This window comes from Myxine glutinosa, chromosome 11 (assembly GCF_964187855.1).
Source record: "Myxine glutinosa chromosome 11, kmMyxGlut1.1, whole genome shotgun sequence".
Classification (NCBI taxonomy): Eukaryota; Metazoa; Chordata; class Myxini; order Myxiniformes; family Myxinidae; genus Myxine; species Myxine glutinosa.
In genome coordinates, this window is record NC_136271.1 from 11,527,964 (window position 1) to 11,544,715 (window position 16,752).

General features: G+C 43.6%; 1 protein-coding gene across 1 annotated transcript in view; it reads left to right on the forward strand.

Moving 5' to 3' along the window:
- The window catches only part of LOC137417037 (BDNF/NT-3 growth factors receptor-like), a 452,816-nt gene that overhangs the window by 320,854 nt on the left and 115,210 nt on the right, over nt 1-16,752 (forward strand). Inside the window, 2 exon segments of the mRNA XM_078786250.1 lie at nt 6,087-6,144; nt 6,147-6,232. Of these exon segments, the coding sequence (XP_078642376.1) occupies nt 6,087-6,144; nt 6,147-6,232 (144 nt within the window).

Consider the following 16,752-nt stretch of genomic DNA (forward strand, 5'->3'; position numbering starts at 1 on the left):
GGGTGCCAAGGTCTGGCCATACATAGAAGGTTTGTATACTCAGTTTCCTGCCAGAAATTCGTTTTATACTTAGGAGGCCATCAGCCAGACCCCCAAAATAGGGTCCATTGGTACCAAAATGAGGGAGTAAGCCTAATATTGATTTTTGGATAGGTCTTTACCCCTAGAATATGAAAATATGTGATAGCAAATTCAACCATGTAGCTAAATGGGTGTTATCACCTCATTTTCAAAATGGCCGCCAAAATGCATATTTTTCTATTAAAAACACCATGTTTCATATTCTTGTAGGAATTTGTAACAAATAGCATTGCGTTTTGAGATGTTTAAGACTTTACAACTCTCTTAAAGTATGAAATACATCATCTGAACTTTAATCCAAGAAGATAGAATCCAATATGGCGCCCAATTTCACAAAATGGCTGCCATCATAGCAACAACTTTATGCACAAAATATGCACGAAAATAACTGGCATTCAGTAGATTTGCAAGTACACACATGGAAAAAAGTATCGCACCACCACGTATTTTCGACAAAGTGGAAATGTATCAATGAATTTTTGCACCTTTTCGTTGCGGTGTAGGGTAATCTTGCGCAACATTTTGTCCAGATGTTGGAACGCAATGAAGAGAACAAAATTGGGTGACACATTCCTGTTTAATGCGATTGTAACAAGGCCATTCGCAAAAGGGCGTTTTTGGTCCAAAATCATGCTTGACAAAAGTTTCAGTGTAAACCAATAATGCAACATGTTACAGGGGCCAAAAACGTATTCTAATCGTATAGCATCTACTTTCTATCTACTCCGTTGCTCGTTGCTCCGACCACCGTTCCTACAGAAAAAAAAGCAAACAAAACGACAACAACGTTAAATTTTGTATGTAAAGTGGCAGCCATTTTGAAAATGGGTGATAACACACATTTAGCTACATCGTTGAATTTGCTATCACATATTTTCTTATTCTAGAGGTAAAAACCTTGTCAAAAATCATTATTAGCCTTACTCCCTCAATTTGGTACCGGTTGACCCCCCTAGCTGATAGCCTATAGATACCATACTCAGTATTATGATCAGACCCTCTTGAGACACTCTAGACCTCTTAAGACTCCTAAGACCCTTTAGCCCCCTAACTACTATGGGAACATTCCCTTTAAACCTTTAGACCCTTTTCACCCTTCCTTTAGACTCATTTGACCCCTTAGACTATTTAGACCCCTTCAGATCGTTTAGACCCCTTCAGACCCTTTAAACCCTTCAGACCCCTTTAGACCCTAACTAATATTGGAAATTATCCTTTAAACCTTTGTACCCCTTATATACGCTTTGGACTGTTATACATTTGGACCGTTTCGACTTTTACACCCTTCACACCCCTTTGGCAGCTTAGACCCCATAGACCTGCAGACCTTTAGCCCCTGCAGACCCATTAGACCCCTTTATACACACACCACACAAACATCTATTCTTGCAATATACAGAGAAAACTTTTTTCAGCAAGTAATACGCAATTTCCAGCAATCCGCAGGGCAGGTACTCTGCTAGTTTGAACATAATTTGCATATTGACCCACAGAATTGGTTCACCAAAAATCAGAATGATTGATTTAGCTGTTTTGACATGTCAATGATTTCCATGACAACAATCTCACCACACTATAATCAAATGGGACTTGTTGTGAAGTTACAGTCTGTGAATTCTTGTGAATTTACATTCACATTATTTTTGTGATTTTTTTGTGAATTTACATCCTCCACAATACAACCGTTAAAATTACTCCAATACCTCAAAAAGTTTTCAATTTTTTAAGTCGAAACTTGCACAGATTATTTGTACGTATGTGCGTACGTGTAACATATGTCTATAAAATCTGGACGAAGTTAGTCAAAGGTTAGGGTCAATTCCATCCAAAACATGCAAAACACCTATTCGGCCACAATTAGAAAATGTATCAACCAAATTTTCCACGCAAAACAATCAATCATGTAAAACACTTGATAGGTCAAATTAACGAAATTGCCAAATTGCTGTTTCCATGGCAACTATTGTTTATTTGGATTTCTCAAGCATTATGCATGACATGTTTCATTTTATTTATTTATTTATTTATTTTTGCATTATATAGGAAACCACGGCAGGCTGACCTTCTGGGATGATGGATGGAGCAGTATTGTTTTGCATTATCAGCAAAGCGATTGAGACAATTTTCAATGGAATTTGAGAAGCTATTTGTGCCAGTAACAGGACTAGACCTTCAATATTTCCTTGGGGTGTGCTGTAAAGATAATCCAATGGGAGAGGAGAAGATATCGTGTTCCGTTGAGAACCAGGTTTGCTGTTGTAAAGTCTGCGAAGCATGAGTAGAGAGTTAGCAGACAAAGGAATAAAAAGCCTTTTGTCAAAGGAATAATATTTTGCAGCCATTTTTTTTTTACACACAGAAACATTTTTTGTCAAAAACTATAAACCTTGAAGCATTGTGGATAAAGGGGTGTATGTATGTTGGCAGAAATGCACAGGCTTGTTGGGCCCGATGACCTCCTACATAGAAATTCCATTATTTCCTTGTATTACTCATGTTACTGTCTCCAAAAACCCAGGAAAACTCGCTCCTCACAACTCTTACAGATCATTGCCACATCCAATTCAAGTTGATTATCTCATTGAGGTTCATCAGCTTGGACTGGCATTGCTTTTGAGCAGAAGCCACATTTGCAAGTATTGGCAGCTGTGCTCATAATAATTAATTAGGAAAGTTCCTTCTCTTTAATTATGCAGAACACTCATGCATTACCTCAGAAGAGATTCTGGGAGCATTTCCATCATGCACGGGCAGTACAATACAGGAAACTTCATATTGGACATTGGATGCAATATATTCCTTTGTGAGCATGTGGTCGGGTATATTGCACTTTCCTGTCACTCAAAACTGTGTGCTATGACATACAACAATATATAAGAAAGAGATTATATATATATTTACATGTAAAACTGTGTGCTATGACATACAACAATATACAAGAGATTATATATATATATTTATATGTAAAACGGTGTGCTATGACATACAACAATATACAAGAGATTATATATATTGTCGCGCAACTCCAGTTAACCCCAGAGTTGCGGATGGCATAAACGGATTTATTGGAGGCAATGACCAAACACGGATTTTACTATGGCCGCGTGGGAGGAAGGAGGAGAATGGAAGCTGCGCAAGCGCTTAACTGCGACACTCCGACCCTGTAGGGGCAATCAACTCAAGCGGGCACAGGTTTAACAGGGGATGCAAAATAATACAAGGGTTTATTGAAAATAAAAGCAAGGACAGGAAAATGTGACGATAAACCTAAATCCTAATTTGGGATCCCACATACACTGATATCAGATACGAGACGAGGGAGATGACTTAATAAAAAGAACACGTTTGTCGTGTAATGTGTAAACGCGGAGCTCGGGCTTATCTGGTCTTTGTCGTCTTGTGTTGTTTGCCGTTCAACATGGCTCCGTTCGGCCCCGATGTACCCATGAGGCCTCGCCCCAAACTCCACAAGCGCCGCGAAGGCTCGAGCCAGCGCCCACTCCGTTCGCACATGACGAGGTCCCTCACTCCAAACTCCAAAGCACCGAGCACCGCTAGAGACTGCCAGAGCACGAGTGTAGATGTCCAAACACCAAGAGAGCAACTCAACTACTGGTAAACTCAGGCCGCGTACTGCGAACCGAACGCAACCAGGGACAGAACTCTCTCCACTCGAGATCGCACCGGGACTGCCAGGGCCAGGAATCTGCCAGGAATCTGCACGCAGAGTTCCGCGCACTCTTTTTATAACCTCGGCCGGTGACGTCAGCCTAAGCGCGGCACCCAACCAGAGCCTCGTAACTTCCCGCCCTTTGTCGACCCGCTTCGCGCCTTTCGCGTCCATTCGCGCCAACAGATCACAGCCCTCCTGGGCATGGTACTCAAGGTGGATAGGCCTGTCAGAGGTGTAAATGGCGGCAACCATGCGGCGGTGTGTCCCAGCCTGGTTTCTTCCTAAGTCATGTCGGGGGGGGGGGGGGGGGAGGCGTTATTTAGTGTTGTACTAAGGATCCGTCGGCATGTCTGTGTTGGTCTGCAGTGCCAAAAGGGACAAAGGTTTGGCTAACCAGGTGAGGACACACGGGCGCTACTCTTTAATCCCTACACTACTTAACACAACGAACCTCCTGGTAGGTTCACAAGTATACTCCTTACCCGACAAAACGCCTACACATGAACTTATTACAGGTAGTTTTCCTTACTGCGACACCTCGAAGCATGTTACCTACTCAGCTCTATCTGCTCTACATATCACTACCCACCAGACATAACAATATATTTATATATATAAAACTGTGTGATATGACATGTAACAATATACAAGAGATTATATATATATATTTATATATAAAACTGTGTGATATGACATGTAACAATATACAAGAGATTATATATATTATATTTATATATAAAATATTGTGATATGACATGTAACAATATACAAGAGATTATATATATGGACAGATATACCAGCAAAGGTACCCCACGTTTCCGCACAATGCAGGATCACCTCGCTGACGGGAATATTTAGAGAGGGGAGAGGAGATGGAGAGGGGGACAGATATAGGGGAGGGTTGAATGGATGGTGGGGAGATTGAGGGGCGGGAGGAGAGAAAGGGAAGCAGGGGGCACCTGGCATTTCCGGGCAATTAACAGTTTCCTCCACCAATCCCGTCCCCATCCTCATAAGACCCCTTCCCCCTGCCTTCTTCCCACCCCACTCCTCCTTCCGGATTCCTACCCCACTCCTTTCCCTCCCTCCTTCTACTCCACCCCCTCCCTTGGACTCCCAACCACCCCTTCCTCCAATGCTTTGACAGAAGTGGGAAGGCGTGGCCTGTAGAATGGGTGGTGCTTATGACCCACAGACACAACCCCAGCTTTATACATTTTAACGCTTTATATATTGCACACAGACACAAACGCTTGAGAGTATGAAAAGGGGGAAAAACCGAAAATGACAGAAATCATCAATTTAATGTTCCACCCCCTCGAATACCCCACACTCACACACCATAACAGTTCATTACAATCTGTGAGCAGCTTGGCTTGTCGTGTAGGCTATCAAGGCGAGTTTCCCTTTCTTGTGGAGTCTGACTTTGTCACGTAGACATTTTTGTTTTCACCTCAACATTCAGGATGTAGGCCTAAATTGCCAACGGGTGCCATCACACAAACGTTAATGACGACATATGCAGCGACGCCTCTTAGAAAATCACTTTACAGCACGTATATATTTGTGGTACAAAACTTAAAGAAACATTTCAACAATAAAAGAGACATTCCAAAGCTTTTCGTTACCTCCCGGGTGTCGGAGAAAGCTGAAATTTTGCGTGCCGACGGACATCGAAGCCGGTTCACCGAGAAAAATCGCAGAACCGTCAGAAAGTGTCCGTAAATGAAAATATCCGAAAATAAGTGCAGCCTTGTTGTGCTCAGTGCAGGTGCGAGACCCTCAATCGATATCTAGCATTTGAAAATTGTAATTTCTGTAACTGTAAACTTGGAAATAAAAACTTCAATTCATATCTAACAGCAGTTCGGTGATGTTTGCCTATAATCATAAACTTCAATTTGTTATGTAACAACGTATGAAGCACGGTTCATTATTGCTTACAATGTGTATGCATACCCCACTAGTATACATATATAGTATATATATATATGTATATATATGTATATATATATATATAGATATATATATTATATATATATATAGATATATATATAATATATATATATATATATATATATGTATATATATATATATATATATATATATATATATATATATATATATATATATATATATATATACATATATATATATATATATATATATATATATATATATATATATATATATATATATATATATATATATATAATATCTATATATATATATATATATATATATATATATATATATATATATATATTGGTGTGCATGTACTGAATGGTCCCAGATAAATGTGGAATGAGCATGTGAATTGTGTTCATTGCAGGTTGCTTCTGGAATGGTTTACCTGGCATCTCAGCACTTTGTCCATCGAGACCTTGCAACGAGAATTGCCTCGTCGGTGAAAACCTTCTCGTGAAGATTGGCGACTTTGGAATGTCACGTGATGTCTACAGCACTGACTATTACCGGGTAAAACTGGGAGGATTGCGTTTGTGTGCCTAGTTATTCCAAAGTATTTAAACTTTCAATATCCAGGTTTGTCCAGCGAGTGGCTTGATATTAGCCCCAAGTGCCATAACACTGACCATTTTTGGTAAGACCTGAGCAGAAAGCTTTGCACCAAACACTTTTTCCAAAATAACATCCTACCAATGAAGGGATCTGGTGAAATGCAGATTAGTAAATAGTGAATGTAATTATTTTGATGTCGACATATTGATGACCCGATGGTGCCTTCTCGTCAGGGTGGAAGTTTGGCTTTAATAATGTTGTGATAAGTTCAATGTTGATGTGGCCGTGGATTTTAAGAGATGAAATTATTGATGTCTGATTGGTGTGTCGACTTTGAAGCTGAGATTATTTATGACTTGCTACAGGAGTGTTGCTGGGACAACGATATTCTAGGCAAATGTGCGATATTATGGTCCGACATCGTAAGAACCGACGCTGTGAAAACTCTGATAATGCAACATACAGTTGTCCACGGGAAGGCAGGTTTTCCCGGGTGAAGGTCAACTCCTTGTAGTGTTTGTCCTTGGACTTTATTTATTGTCGTGTCAAATGCTGGTCGAAATGGGAACTGGCAACAATGGAGCTGAAATGGTATAGCTGTAATATTTGGAGCAGCTTAGAGATGATGTAACTAAGCAACAGATGACTCGTCAAAAGAAACTTCCCAAAAAGACACTCGCCAAATGTACACACAATGTATGATTGAAAGTGATGAGTTTTCTTGTTTTTTTTCATCAGAATATTTGTCACAGGTCAGTGCCCAGGCAGTTATAGGAAATAATCTGTTTGCATAAAGATGGCGCAGAGCAGGATCGGATCACTCAATTTCTTCTTCTTTTTTTTTTTTTAAAGAAAAAGTTCGAAGATCTAAAGTTGAGTGCTTGATAATAAATAAGCAAATTCATAAATACATGTAAATTTGTGAAAAATAGTCATGTACCATTTACATGATGGATTTATGTCAGGAGTTCTCTGTTTAACGTGACGCATGGCCGTGCCTCACATACTCGCTCAGCTTGCTGAAAAAGGCCATATTTCATGCTTTTTGTATCAATTTGATTAAGAATTGAAAAATTGTATTACGACGTTGACCTTCCTCGTTTGAAAATAATTTTGCACTCCAAATTTTGGCTCAAGCACACAGACGTGTGCAGTCCAAGCTCTGCTCCTGTCAATCATTTTATATAATATGGATAGACACATACAAGGACGGTGGACATCGACAATGCCTTTTTGTCTTGGTTGTATAAGACTGATTGATGGAAATTAGATACAGGAGTACGCCATTTGGCCCATAATGCCTACGCCACATCAACACCAGACAAATGTATATAAAAAAATGGAAAAATCTTTTTTCTTTTTTTTTGTGACTCGTATTTTGTTTTGTTTTTTTTGTAGTTTTTTTGTAATTTTTTGTAGATTTATGTAATTTTAAAAAGTTTTTTGTACTTTTTTCCCAGTTTTTTGTAGGTTTTTTGGTAGTTTTTTGTAGTTTTTTTGTATTCTTAGTTATAGCTTTTTTATTTTTGTAGTTTTTTTGTAATTTTTAGTAGTTTTTTTTGTAGTTTTTTCTAGTTTTTTTGTTTTGTTTTTTTTTGGAGTTTTTATGTAAGTTTGTTGTGTAGGGGGGTTTTTTTTTTTCTGGGTTGGGGAGTGACTTCTTGAGTGAGAAACACATCACCCATACACCACCCCTTCATGAGACCCCCACATACATGACACTCTGCACAGATGCACACAATCACCCATCCATACTTGAGTTACCTGAAAGTCCTGCCAACATCCCTATTCCCTTCAATGTAATTCCAATTTAAACTAATCCACTGTTTCTGCTGTCACTGTCTTTCCAGGGAGAATTCCATGTATTAATTACCCTCTGAGTACCGGTGTGTACCCCGGTTTAGAATAGGTACACCGTATCCCTGCGTGTCGTAAGAGGCTACTAGGAGGGTTGGCGTCAGGAAGGGCATCCGGCCATAAAAACATTGCCTCAAAAAGAGAACCATGACAATTACAACTACATATGGGCACTGGGCAGGGTACAGCCCGAAGTACCCCGTGGGGGACCCCACTCCCTCTCGACAAAACTCAAAGTGTGGAACCCGATCGAAGCAAGGGTGGAAATCACTCAATTTATGACGACGAAACGTCTGATGCCCGACGTGGAGATCGGTTTATGAGGTTTGGGACATGGAATGTAGGGACAATGACTGGGAGATCAGGAGAAGTGGTGGAAGTATTGGTCAGAAGAAGAGTGGACATATGTTGTGTGCAGGAGACGAGATGGAAGGGAAGTGGTGTGAGAATGGTGAAGGGTAGGCAGGGACAGAAATTCAAGTTTGTGTGGCAAGGGTGCCCAGAAGGCGTGAATGGTGTTGGTGTCCTGTTTTCTGAGGAGTTTGTAGACAGTGTGGTGAGTGTGACTAGAGTGAGTGACAGGTTGATGATGGTTAAAATGATGATTGGAAAGCTCTTGGTGAACGTCATCTCGGGATATGCTCCGCAGGTTGGTCGGAGCGATGAAGAGAAGGACAAGTTCTGGTGTGCGATAGAGAAGCTGATGGAAAACGTGAAAGATGAGGAAGTTGTTGTGGTTGGAGGAGACCTAAATGGACATGTGGGAAGGAGTATGGACGGTTTTGAGGGAGTTCATGAAGGTTACGGATATGGTGTTAGAAATGGAGAAAGTGAAAGGCTTTTGGAGTTTGCTGATTTTTTTTTTTTTTTTTTTTTTTGGATACTGCATCGAGGCTCGTGAAAGAGCTGACATTTACTTCACAAACAAATCAACCAGACAAACAAAATATATAAAAAGAGGGAGCCGAAGACAAGAGAAGGGGAAGCACACAAACACTTGAGAGCACACAACATTTAAGAGCAGGGAGATGTGTGGGAGGGAGAGGGCTTGGGGGGAGGAGGCGTGGGAAGGGGGGGGGGGGGGGGTGGGAGAAGTATAAAACATAAGGACACCAAGGACTTCCAGGACAGAAGTTGGTATTTCAAAAAAGTGGATTTGGGGTGAAATTAGCGGGGATAGAAAAGATCAAGCTTTTGGATGGGGGAAGATAAGAGATGGTGGTGTACAGCTGTTTTAAAGACCTGGAGAGTGGAGTGGGATTGAACAGAGTGAGGGAGTTTGTTCCAGAGGAGGGAGAAAAGAGGAATGAAGGAGTGAAGGTGAGCAGAGAGTCTTGATTTTGGCAGTTTAACCATAAGAGGGTTGCAGGCAGATCTTGTGCGACCTGTAGGAATATTTTCGGGACAGAGCCCAGAGAGAGCTGGGGGGGGGGGGGGCAAGGCCAGAGAGGAGTCAGTAGAAGACGGAAAGACCACCAACCTGCCTGCGGTGAGTGAGTGAGAGGCCCTTGGAGTTAGCTTCATCGCGGGAGATTCCAATGATTCTGAATGCTTTGCTTTCAACAGCGTGAAGACGAGCTAGGTGTGAGGCAGAAGCACCAGCCCAGAGGGGAGAGCAGTATTCCATTGAGCTGCGGATGAAAGCCTTGTATGTGGTGAGGAGCTCAGGTGTGCCAAGGAAGGACTTCGCACGATGGAGGATGCCCAGTCGGTGACTGGCTTTGGAGGCCGGATTTGAAATGTGGTTTTCCCAGGAAAGATCATGGCAGATAGTGAGACCCAAAAGCTAGACTGACAGAACTTCTTGGAGAGGATTATTCAGAAAGTGGATGGGAGGGTTGTCCAGTCGGTCTTTTCGGAGAGACATCGTAAGAGTGTGAGATTTGTCAGGATTGAAAGACATGTTCCACTTGTTTGCCCTGTCTGTGATTTTGTCCAGGTCTGCAGAGAGTGAGGAGGCTGCAGACTGCCGATCTGAGGGATGAAGAATGGAGCAACAGAGAGTAGAGTCATCAGCAAAGAGATAGAGAGGATTTTCAAGAGAGTCAGAGAGATCATTGATGAAGACCAGAAAAAGCACAGGGCCCAGAACACTGCCTTGGGGAACTCCAGCCTGAACATGAAGAGGAGATGAGAGAAACCCATTCAGGGCCACACGTTGACTACGACTAGAGAGGAAGTCCGCCAGCCATGCGTGGAGATTTCCATGGATACCAACAGAGGAGAGTTTGGTGAGCAGAGTGGGGTGCCAGACCGTATCGAAGGCACGTGATATGTCAAGGGAGACAGCTCTAATTTCCTGTTTGGCATTGAGGACCTCCATCCATTTTTGAGAAAGCAGAATCAGCATGTCCAGAGTAGAGTGACCAGGTCTGAAACCAAATTGATGATCAGAGATCAAGCCATTGGAGAAGAGGAAAGATTTCATATCTGAAGCAATGATGGATTCCATGACTTTGCTTATAATTGGGAGAAGGCTGATTGGTCTGTAGTTGCTGGGATCTGTTTTTGCACCTTTTTGTGCAAAGCGGTGATGTTAGCAGATTTCCAAGCAGATGGCAGATGACCTTGAGCAAAAGAGAGGGTGAAGAGAACAGAGAGAGGGAGTGAAAGAGCGGAAGAACAAGATTTTAGGACCCGTGGGCTGATGCCGTCAGGTCCAGTTGCAGAATCAGAGTCGAGGGTTGAAAGAAACTTTTCCACCTTGTCAGGAGGAAAGGACACAGAGTCCAGGAGCAGCTGGGTGCAACTGGGTACGGTGGGTACAGAGAGGGATGGGTTTGGGATACAAGATTTAGAGGCAAACACAGAGTTGAGGCATTCAGCTTTTTCACGTGCGGAGTCAGCCATGTGGCCGTTTGAGGTGAGGGAGGGGATGGAGGGGGAACAAACACCAGAAACAGACTTGACCAGACGCCACCAGGATTTGGAAGAGGGAGACAGATAAGGGAGTTCTGTCCTGAGAACGGAGAGATATTGTTTCCTGGCTCTCCTGAGGGTGGACACACACTTGTTTCGGGCTATGTGAAAGGAAATGAGATTTCCTTCCGTTGGATTTGCTTTCCAGGAGACGAAAGCAAGTTGTTTCTGGGCAATAGCCTCACCCCAAGATTCCGTGTACCATGGACGGGAGGAAGGGTATGACAACTGAAGATGAGATGGGATAAATCTGTGCATGAGAGAGAGCAATTTAGTTTGGAAGAATTCCCAGGATGAGTTGATGTCAGAGGCGGTAGAGATGGGAGACCAGTCCAGATGATTGATGGCTGCTTGAAGACCGTGCCAGTTGGCCTGAGTGAAATGCCAGACTCGTCGACGCTGAGGATGCTCTCTGAGAATGGTCAGAGAGATGTCCACTTTAACAAGCACATGATCAGATGAGCCGATTGGAGCAGAAGAAGAGCAGCAGACATTTTCAGGGAAGTTAGTCATAACCAAGTCCAGAAGAGAAGATGCTCTGTTGACTGAGATCCGGGTCGGGAAATTGACAGATTGTGTCAGTCCCAGTGAGTCACAGAAGTCCTTTGCTGAAGAGCCATGGCTGGTGAGAGAGGTACCCACACCCAGCCAACTGGCATGGTGACAATTGAAATCACCACATATGAGGAAGAGAGAGTTGGGATGGGTAGATAGAAGTTGGTCCATGTTATCAGACAGCGAGATGTAGATGGAGTCATCACTGTTTGGTGGACGGTACAACACACATATGAACAAAAGGTGGGAGCGAAGGGGAAGCCGTAGCCAAAGGTATTCCTGGGGGTGAGGTGGAGAGAGGGCAGTGCAGGGCGAGTGAGGAAGAGAGTTTTTTTATAAAGATAGCAAACCCCCCTCCAGGACGAGGCTCAGGTCTATCATACCGGAGGAGGGAGTAACCTGGGAGAGATACCAAGGAATCAGAGACATCATGAAGGAGGAAAGTTTCTGTTAAGCAGATCACGTCTGGTTTGTCAGAAGCAACCTGTATGGAGAGATCAGTCAAGTTTGAGCGAAGGCCCCGGATGTTTGAGGTCTATACTGTTAAAGAAGAGGAAGGGGGAGCATCGGATACAGAACAGGGGGGGGGGGGGAGTGGTAGGGTAAGATGTGGAAGAGGAGGAAGAGGTAGGGAGAGCTGTTGAAGGTGTGTCAGAGATTTCAGAATAGCTTGGAGAAAGGGAAGAATGGGGCGGACAAAAGGTTTGATGGTGATTGGGTGAGGCGCAGTGAGGTGTTATTTGAGGAGGGGGAAGAGTGAGGCAGAAGGTTGAGGGAGATGAAGGTGAAAGTTGGAAGGGGGAAGAAGCGGGGAGGACGCTTTGAGGAGGAGCGGTGAGAGGGGAGTCTAGGAGGGGAGGAGTGAGGGATGGTCTCGGAGGGGAGGGGTGTGGGGGAGTTTAGGAGGGAAGGGGCAAGGGGGGAGATATGAAAGGGATGGGTGATGGGGAAGATTTGGAGGGGAGGGGCAAGGGGGAAGATTTGAAAGGGATGGGTGATGGGGAAGATTTGGAGGGGAGGGGCAAGGGGGAATATTTGAAAGAGATGGGTGATGGGGAAGATTTGGAGGGGAGGGGCAAGGGGGTGGATTTCGAGGGGAGGGGTGATGGGCAAGTTTTGAAGGGGAGGGGTGATGGGGAAGTTTTTGAGGGAAGGGGTGATGGGGAAGTTTTGGAGGGAAGGGGTGATGGGGAAGATTTGGAGGGGATGGGTGAGATTGGATTTTGAAAAATGTACGATTAATGGGAAACGAACATTTCTTGCAAAATGGGTTTCTTGCGACCTTCGAGTCAAAAATACGTTTGAGGACGCTGAAGGATGGGTGGAGTTCTGGAGAGTTTAGGGAATGTAGAAAAGAGGAACTGTCACTGTAAGAGATGGAATTTTTTTTTGGAATGAATAGATTAAATGATGGAGCTGATTTGTTGATTTGTAATACTCAGTTCCAGAAAGAGGATCATAACCTTGTTACATACATGTCAGGTGGGTCTACGACAACCGTTGACGACCTGCTGGTGCGTAGGCGAGATAGGGGGCACCTCCGGGACACAAAGGTGATCCCGGGGGAGGAGGCTGTTTCACAGCACCGCTTGGTTGTCTGCGACATAAGGGTGAAAGGTGCGAGGAGAGCTCAGCGGGGGAAGTACCAACTGAGAATGAAGGTGTGGAGGTTGAAAGAGGTGACAGTGACGGAGGCATTAAAAGAGAGGCTGAGTAGGGTCGAGGATGATGTGGTTGAGCTTGAGCTTGAACGTGGTTGGATGTCAATGAAAGATAGTCTGTTGGGAGCCGTTGGTGAGGTATGTGGATGGACAAAAGGACCACCGAGGCACTCGGAAACATGGTGGTGGGATGATGAAGTTGGAAAGGAGATTGATGAGAAGAGGAAGAAGTTCAAGGAGTGGCAAAAGGCGAAGGGTATGGGCGCAGAAAAGGCAGAGCATAAAAGTTATAAGGCAGCCAAGAAGGCTGCAAAGAAAGAGGTAGCAAAGGCGCAGGAGGCATGTAGGAAAATGTTCGGAGAACGCTTGGATTTGGAAGAGGGTCAGAGAGCGGTATTCAGGATTGCAAAGCAGATAGCGAAAGAGAGGTGTGATGTGATGGGGGTGAGTTGCTTGAAGGATGAAGTGGGACCAATCGTTGTGGACCCAGATGGAATTAAAGGAAGATGGAAGAGATATATGGAAATACTGTTGAATGCAGAGAATGAATGGGATGGCAACATAGAGAGTAATCCAGTTTTAGGGGGTGGCAGAGAAGATAACCGAGAAAGAAGTTGAGGAAGCGATAAAAGCAATGAAGAGTAGAAAAGCGGGAGGGCCGACGGGAGTTGTGGGAGATATGTTGAAGGCAGCGGGAAATTGGGGTGTGAAGGCCGTGTTCCAGTTCCGTGTTCCAGGAAAGAAGGCCGTGTTCCAGTGGATTGGGAACTGAGTACCCTCGTCTGTCTATACAAGGGGAAAGGTGACCCTCTGGACTGTGACTCGTATCAAGCGACAAAGTTATTGGAGCATGGAATGAAGGTATTGGCAAGGGTGTTGGAGAAGAGGATAAGGAAGAAAGTGAAGATTGATGAAATGCAGTTTGGATTTATGCCAAGAAGAGGAACGACAGACGCACTTTTTATTGTGAGGCAGTTGCAGGAGAAGTACATGTCGAAGAGGAAGAAGTTGTTTCTTTGGTTTGTTGATCTGGAGAAAGCATTCGATAGGGTTCCACGTGAAGTAGTGGCATGGGCATTGAGGAAGTTAGGAGTGGAGGAATGGTTGATCAGAGTAGTGATGGCAATGTACAAAAGAGCGCGCACAGCTGTAAGGACGAAGGACGGGAACAGTGGTGAGTTTGAGGTGAAGGTGGGAGTGCATCAGGGGTCGGTACTAAGTTCACTACTATTTGTAGCTGTGATGGACATGCTGGCTCAGAACGTAAAGGAGGGTTTACCATGGGAGTTGTTGTATGTAGATGATCTGGTGTTGATTGCAGAAAGTATGGATGGACTGAAGGAGAAGATGAACAAGTGGAAGGAATGTATGGAGACAAAAGGTCTGAAGGTGAATATCGGAAAAACGAAGGTGATTGCAAGTGGTAAAGCATGTGGTGAGGTGGAAAGAACTGGGAAGTGGCCGTGTGCTGTGTGCAGGAAGGGTGTCGGAGTGAATTCCCTTCAATGTACAATGTGCGCTGAGTGGGTTCATCAAAAATGTAGTGGTTTGAGAGGGTCATTAACCAGTGTGGCAGCTACATTCAAGTGTAAGGTGTGCACAGAGGGAGCTGCAGATGGAGGAAATGTTGAGTTGGATCTTGGAGACGGCGTGAAGCTGGAAGGTGTGAAAACATTTTGTTACCTAGGAGACATGCTGAATGGAGAAGGTGGATCAGACTCTGCAACGGTTGCTGGAGTGAGATGTGCATGGCAGAAGTTTCGGGAACTGAGTGGCGTGCTGACGAGGAGGGTAGTGTCGTTGAAGCTGAAGGGAAAGGTGTATGCTGCATGTGTGAGAAGTGTTATGATTTATGGGAGCGAGACATGGGTAATGAACGTAGAGCAGCAACGGAGGCTGGAAAGGGTGGAAATGTGAATGGTTCGGTGGATGTGCGGAGTATCGTTGAGAGAGAGGAAGACAAATGATGAATTGCGAAAGATGATGGGAATAGAGGCTGTGATGGATGCTGTGAGGAGGAAGAGTTTGAGATGGTTTGGTCATGTGTTGAGGAAGGATGAAAGTGACTGGTTGAGAAGAATGATGGAAATGAATGTAGAAGGAAGTAAAGGATGGGGAAGACCGAGAAAGACTTGGCTAAAGATGGTCGAAGAAGAAATGCGGGCAAGGGGGTTAACAAGGGGAGATGCAGAAAATAAGGCAAAATGGAGAACATTGTCATGGGGACCGCAAGGCTAACCCCCGCTCCAGTAGGGAAAATGGCCTTAAAATGCCTGTTGTTGTTGTTGGAATTACCCTCTGAGTGAAAACCTCTGCGATATATTACCGTCCTAACTCTCCTTCCCTTTACTCTCAGGCTGTGGCCCGTCGTCGAATTACTGTCTGTTGTGCTGAATAATTATTCTGCACTTATTTTGTCGATACCCTTCATTACCCCAAGCATTTCTTTCACATCATCTTGTAACCACCTACTTTCTAATATATAAAGCCCTGTCTCTTTCAGCAGCTCCTCATAGCTGAGTCAAGCTAGGCCCAGAATCACTCTCGTAACCTTGTGCTGAATCCTCTAACAGATGTTGAAATCATTTTGTGTTTGAGGCTGCGGCAATGCCTTTTTGTCTTGGATCTCTAAGAGTGATTGATGTCTGTGTAAGGAATGCGTCAAAGACGAGAGCAATAACACTGACAAACATTGAATTAATAAGTGGAGCTTTCCAACCAAAACTGTGATTCTGTCATACACTGCAGCCATAACAACATGATAAGCTAATTCCTTCCTTTCTGCTTTAGTTTCCTTGTCTCGGTTGCACTCCAATTTACTTTTGCTCCACATGTAATCTGGACTTGACCTTTACCTGTGATGGTTTTATTGTATTTGGCTAGATCGTGACGGGTGTTTGACTGAACTTTCTTTTCACCTTAATATTGCTGCTTGTCTCATTCAAACTGTTTCTTCTTGTCTTTGGTTTTATCTCGCTCACAATATGATCGTAGAGTTTAATTTGGGGTTTTTAAGGTCTTGCTATATGTTTTTCAGGTTTGTGTGCTTTAACTCAAATCACCTACGTGTGCCAATACTCGTTCCGTGTAATGGATGGAGGATATGGAATGCACAATCACGAGATCCCATGCGGTTTAAATGCCATCCAAGTTATACTGTATTGCACAGTCCTAATCGTGTTGGAGCTATTTGGGTGCTCTCATATCCTATATTGATTTTCTTTTTGACAAAGAGATCAACTTGTTCCAAAAATATTAACAAATCATCATACCTTCCCAAAAAATCATATACTCACACATTTTATTACTGTTACCATAATTAAATTTAACACCACATGACCTAAGATGTAAGTCTATTTGAAGGAAGTAAATTATGCTCTCTCTGCTGCCCTCTATGCTTCAACATTGTATGGATAAGTTATTGGTTGATGAACATGGATTTGTGGGTTTTTGTCTCGCATCTGCTATCTGCGGAGGTGTGCTGGG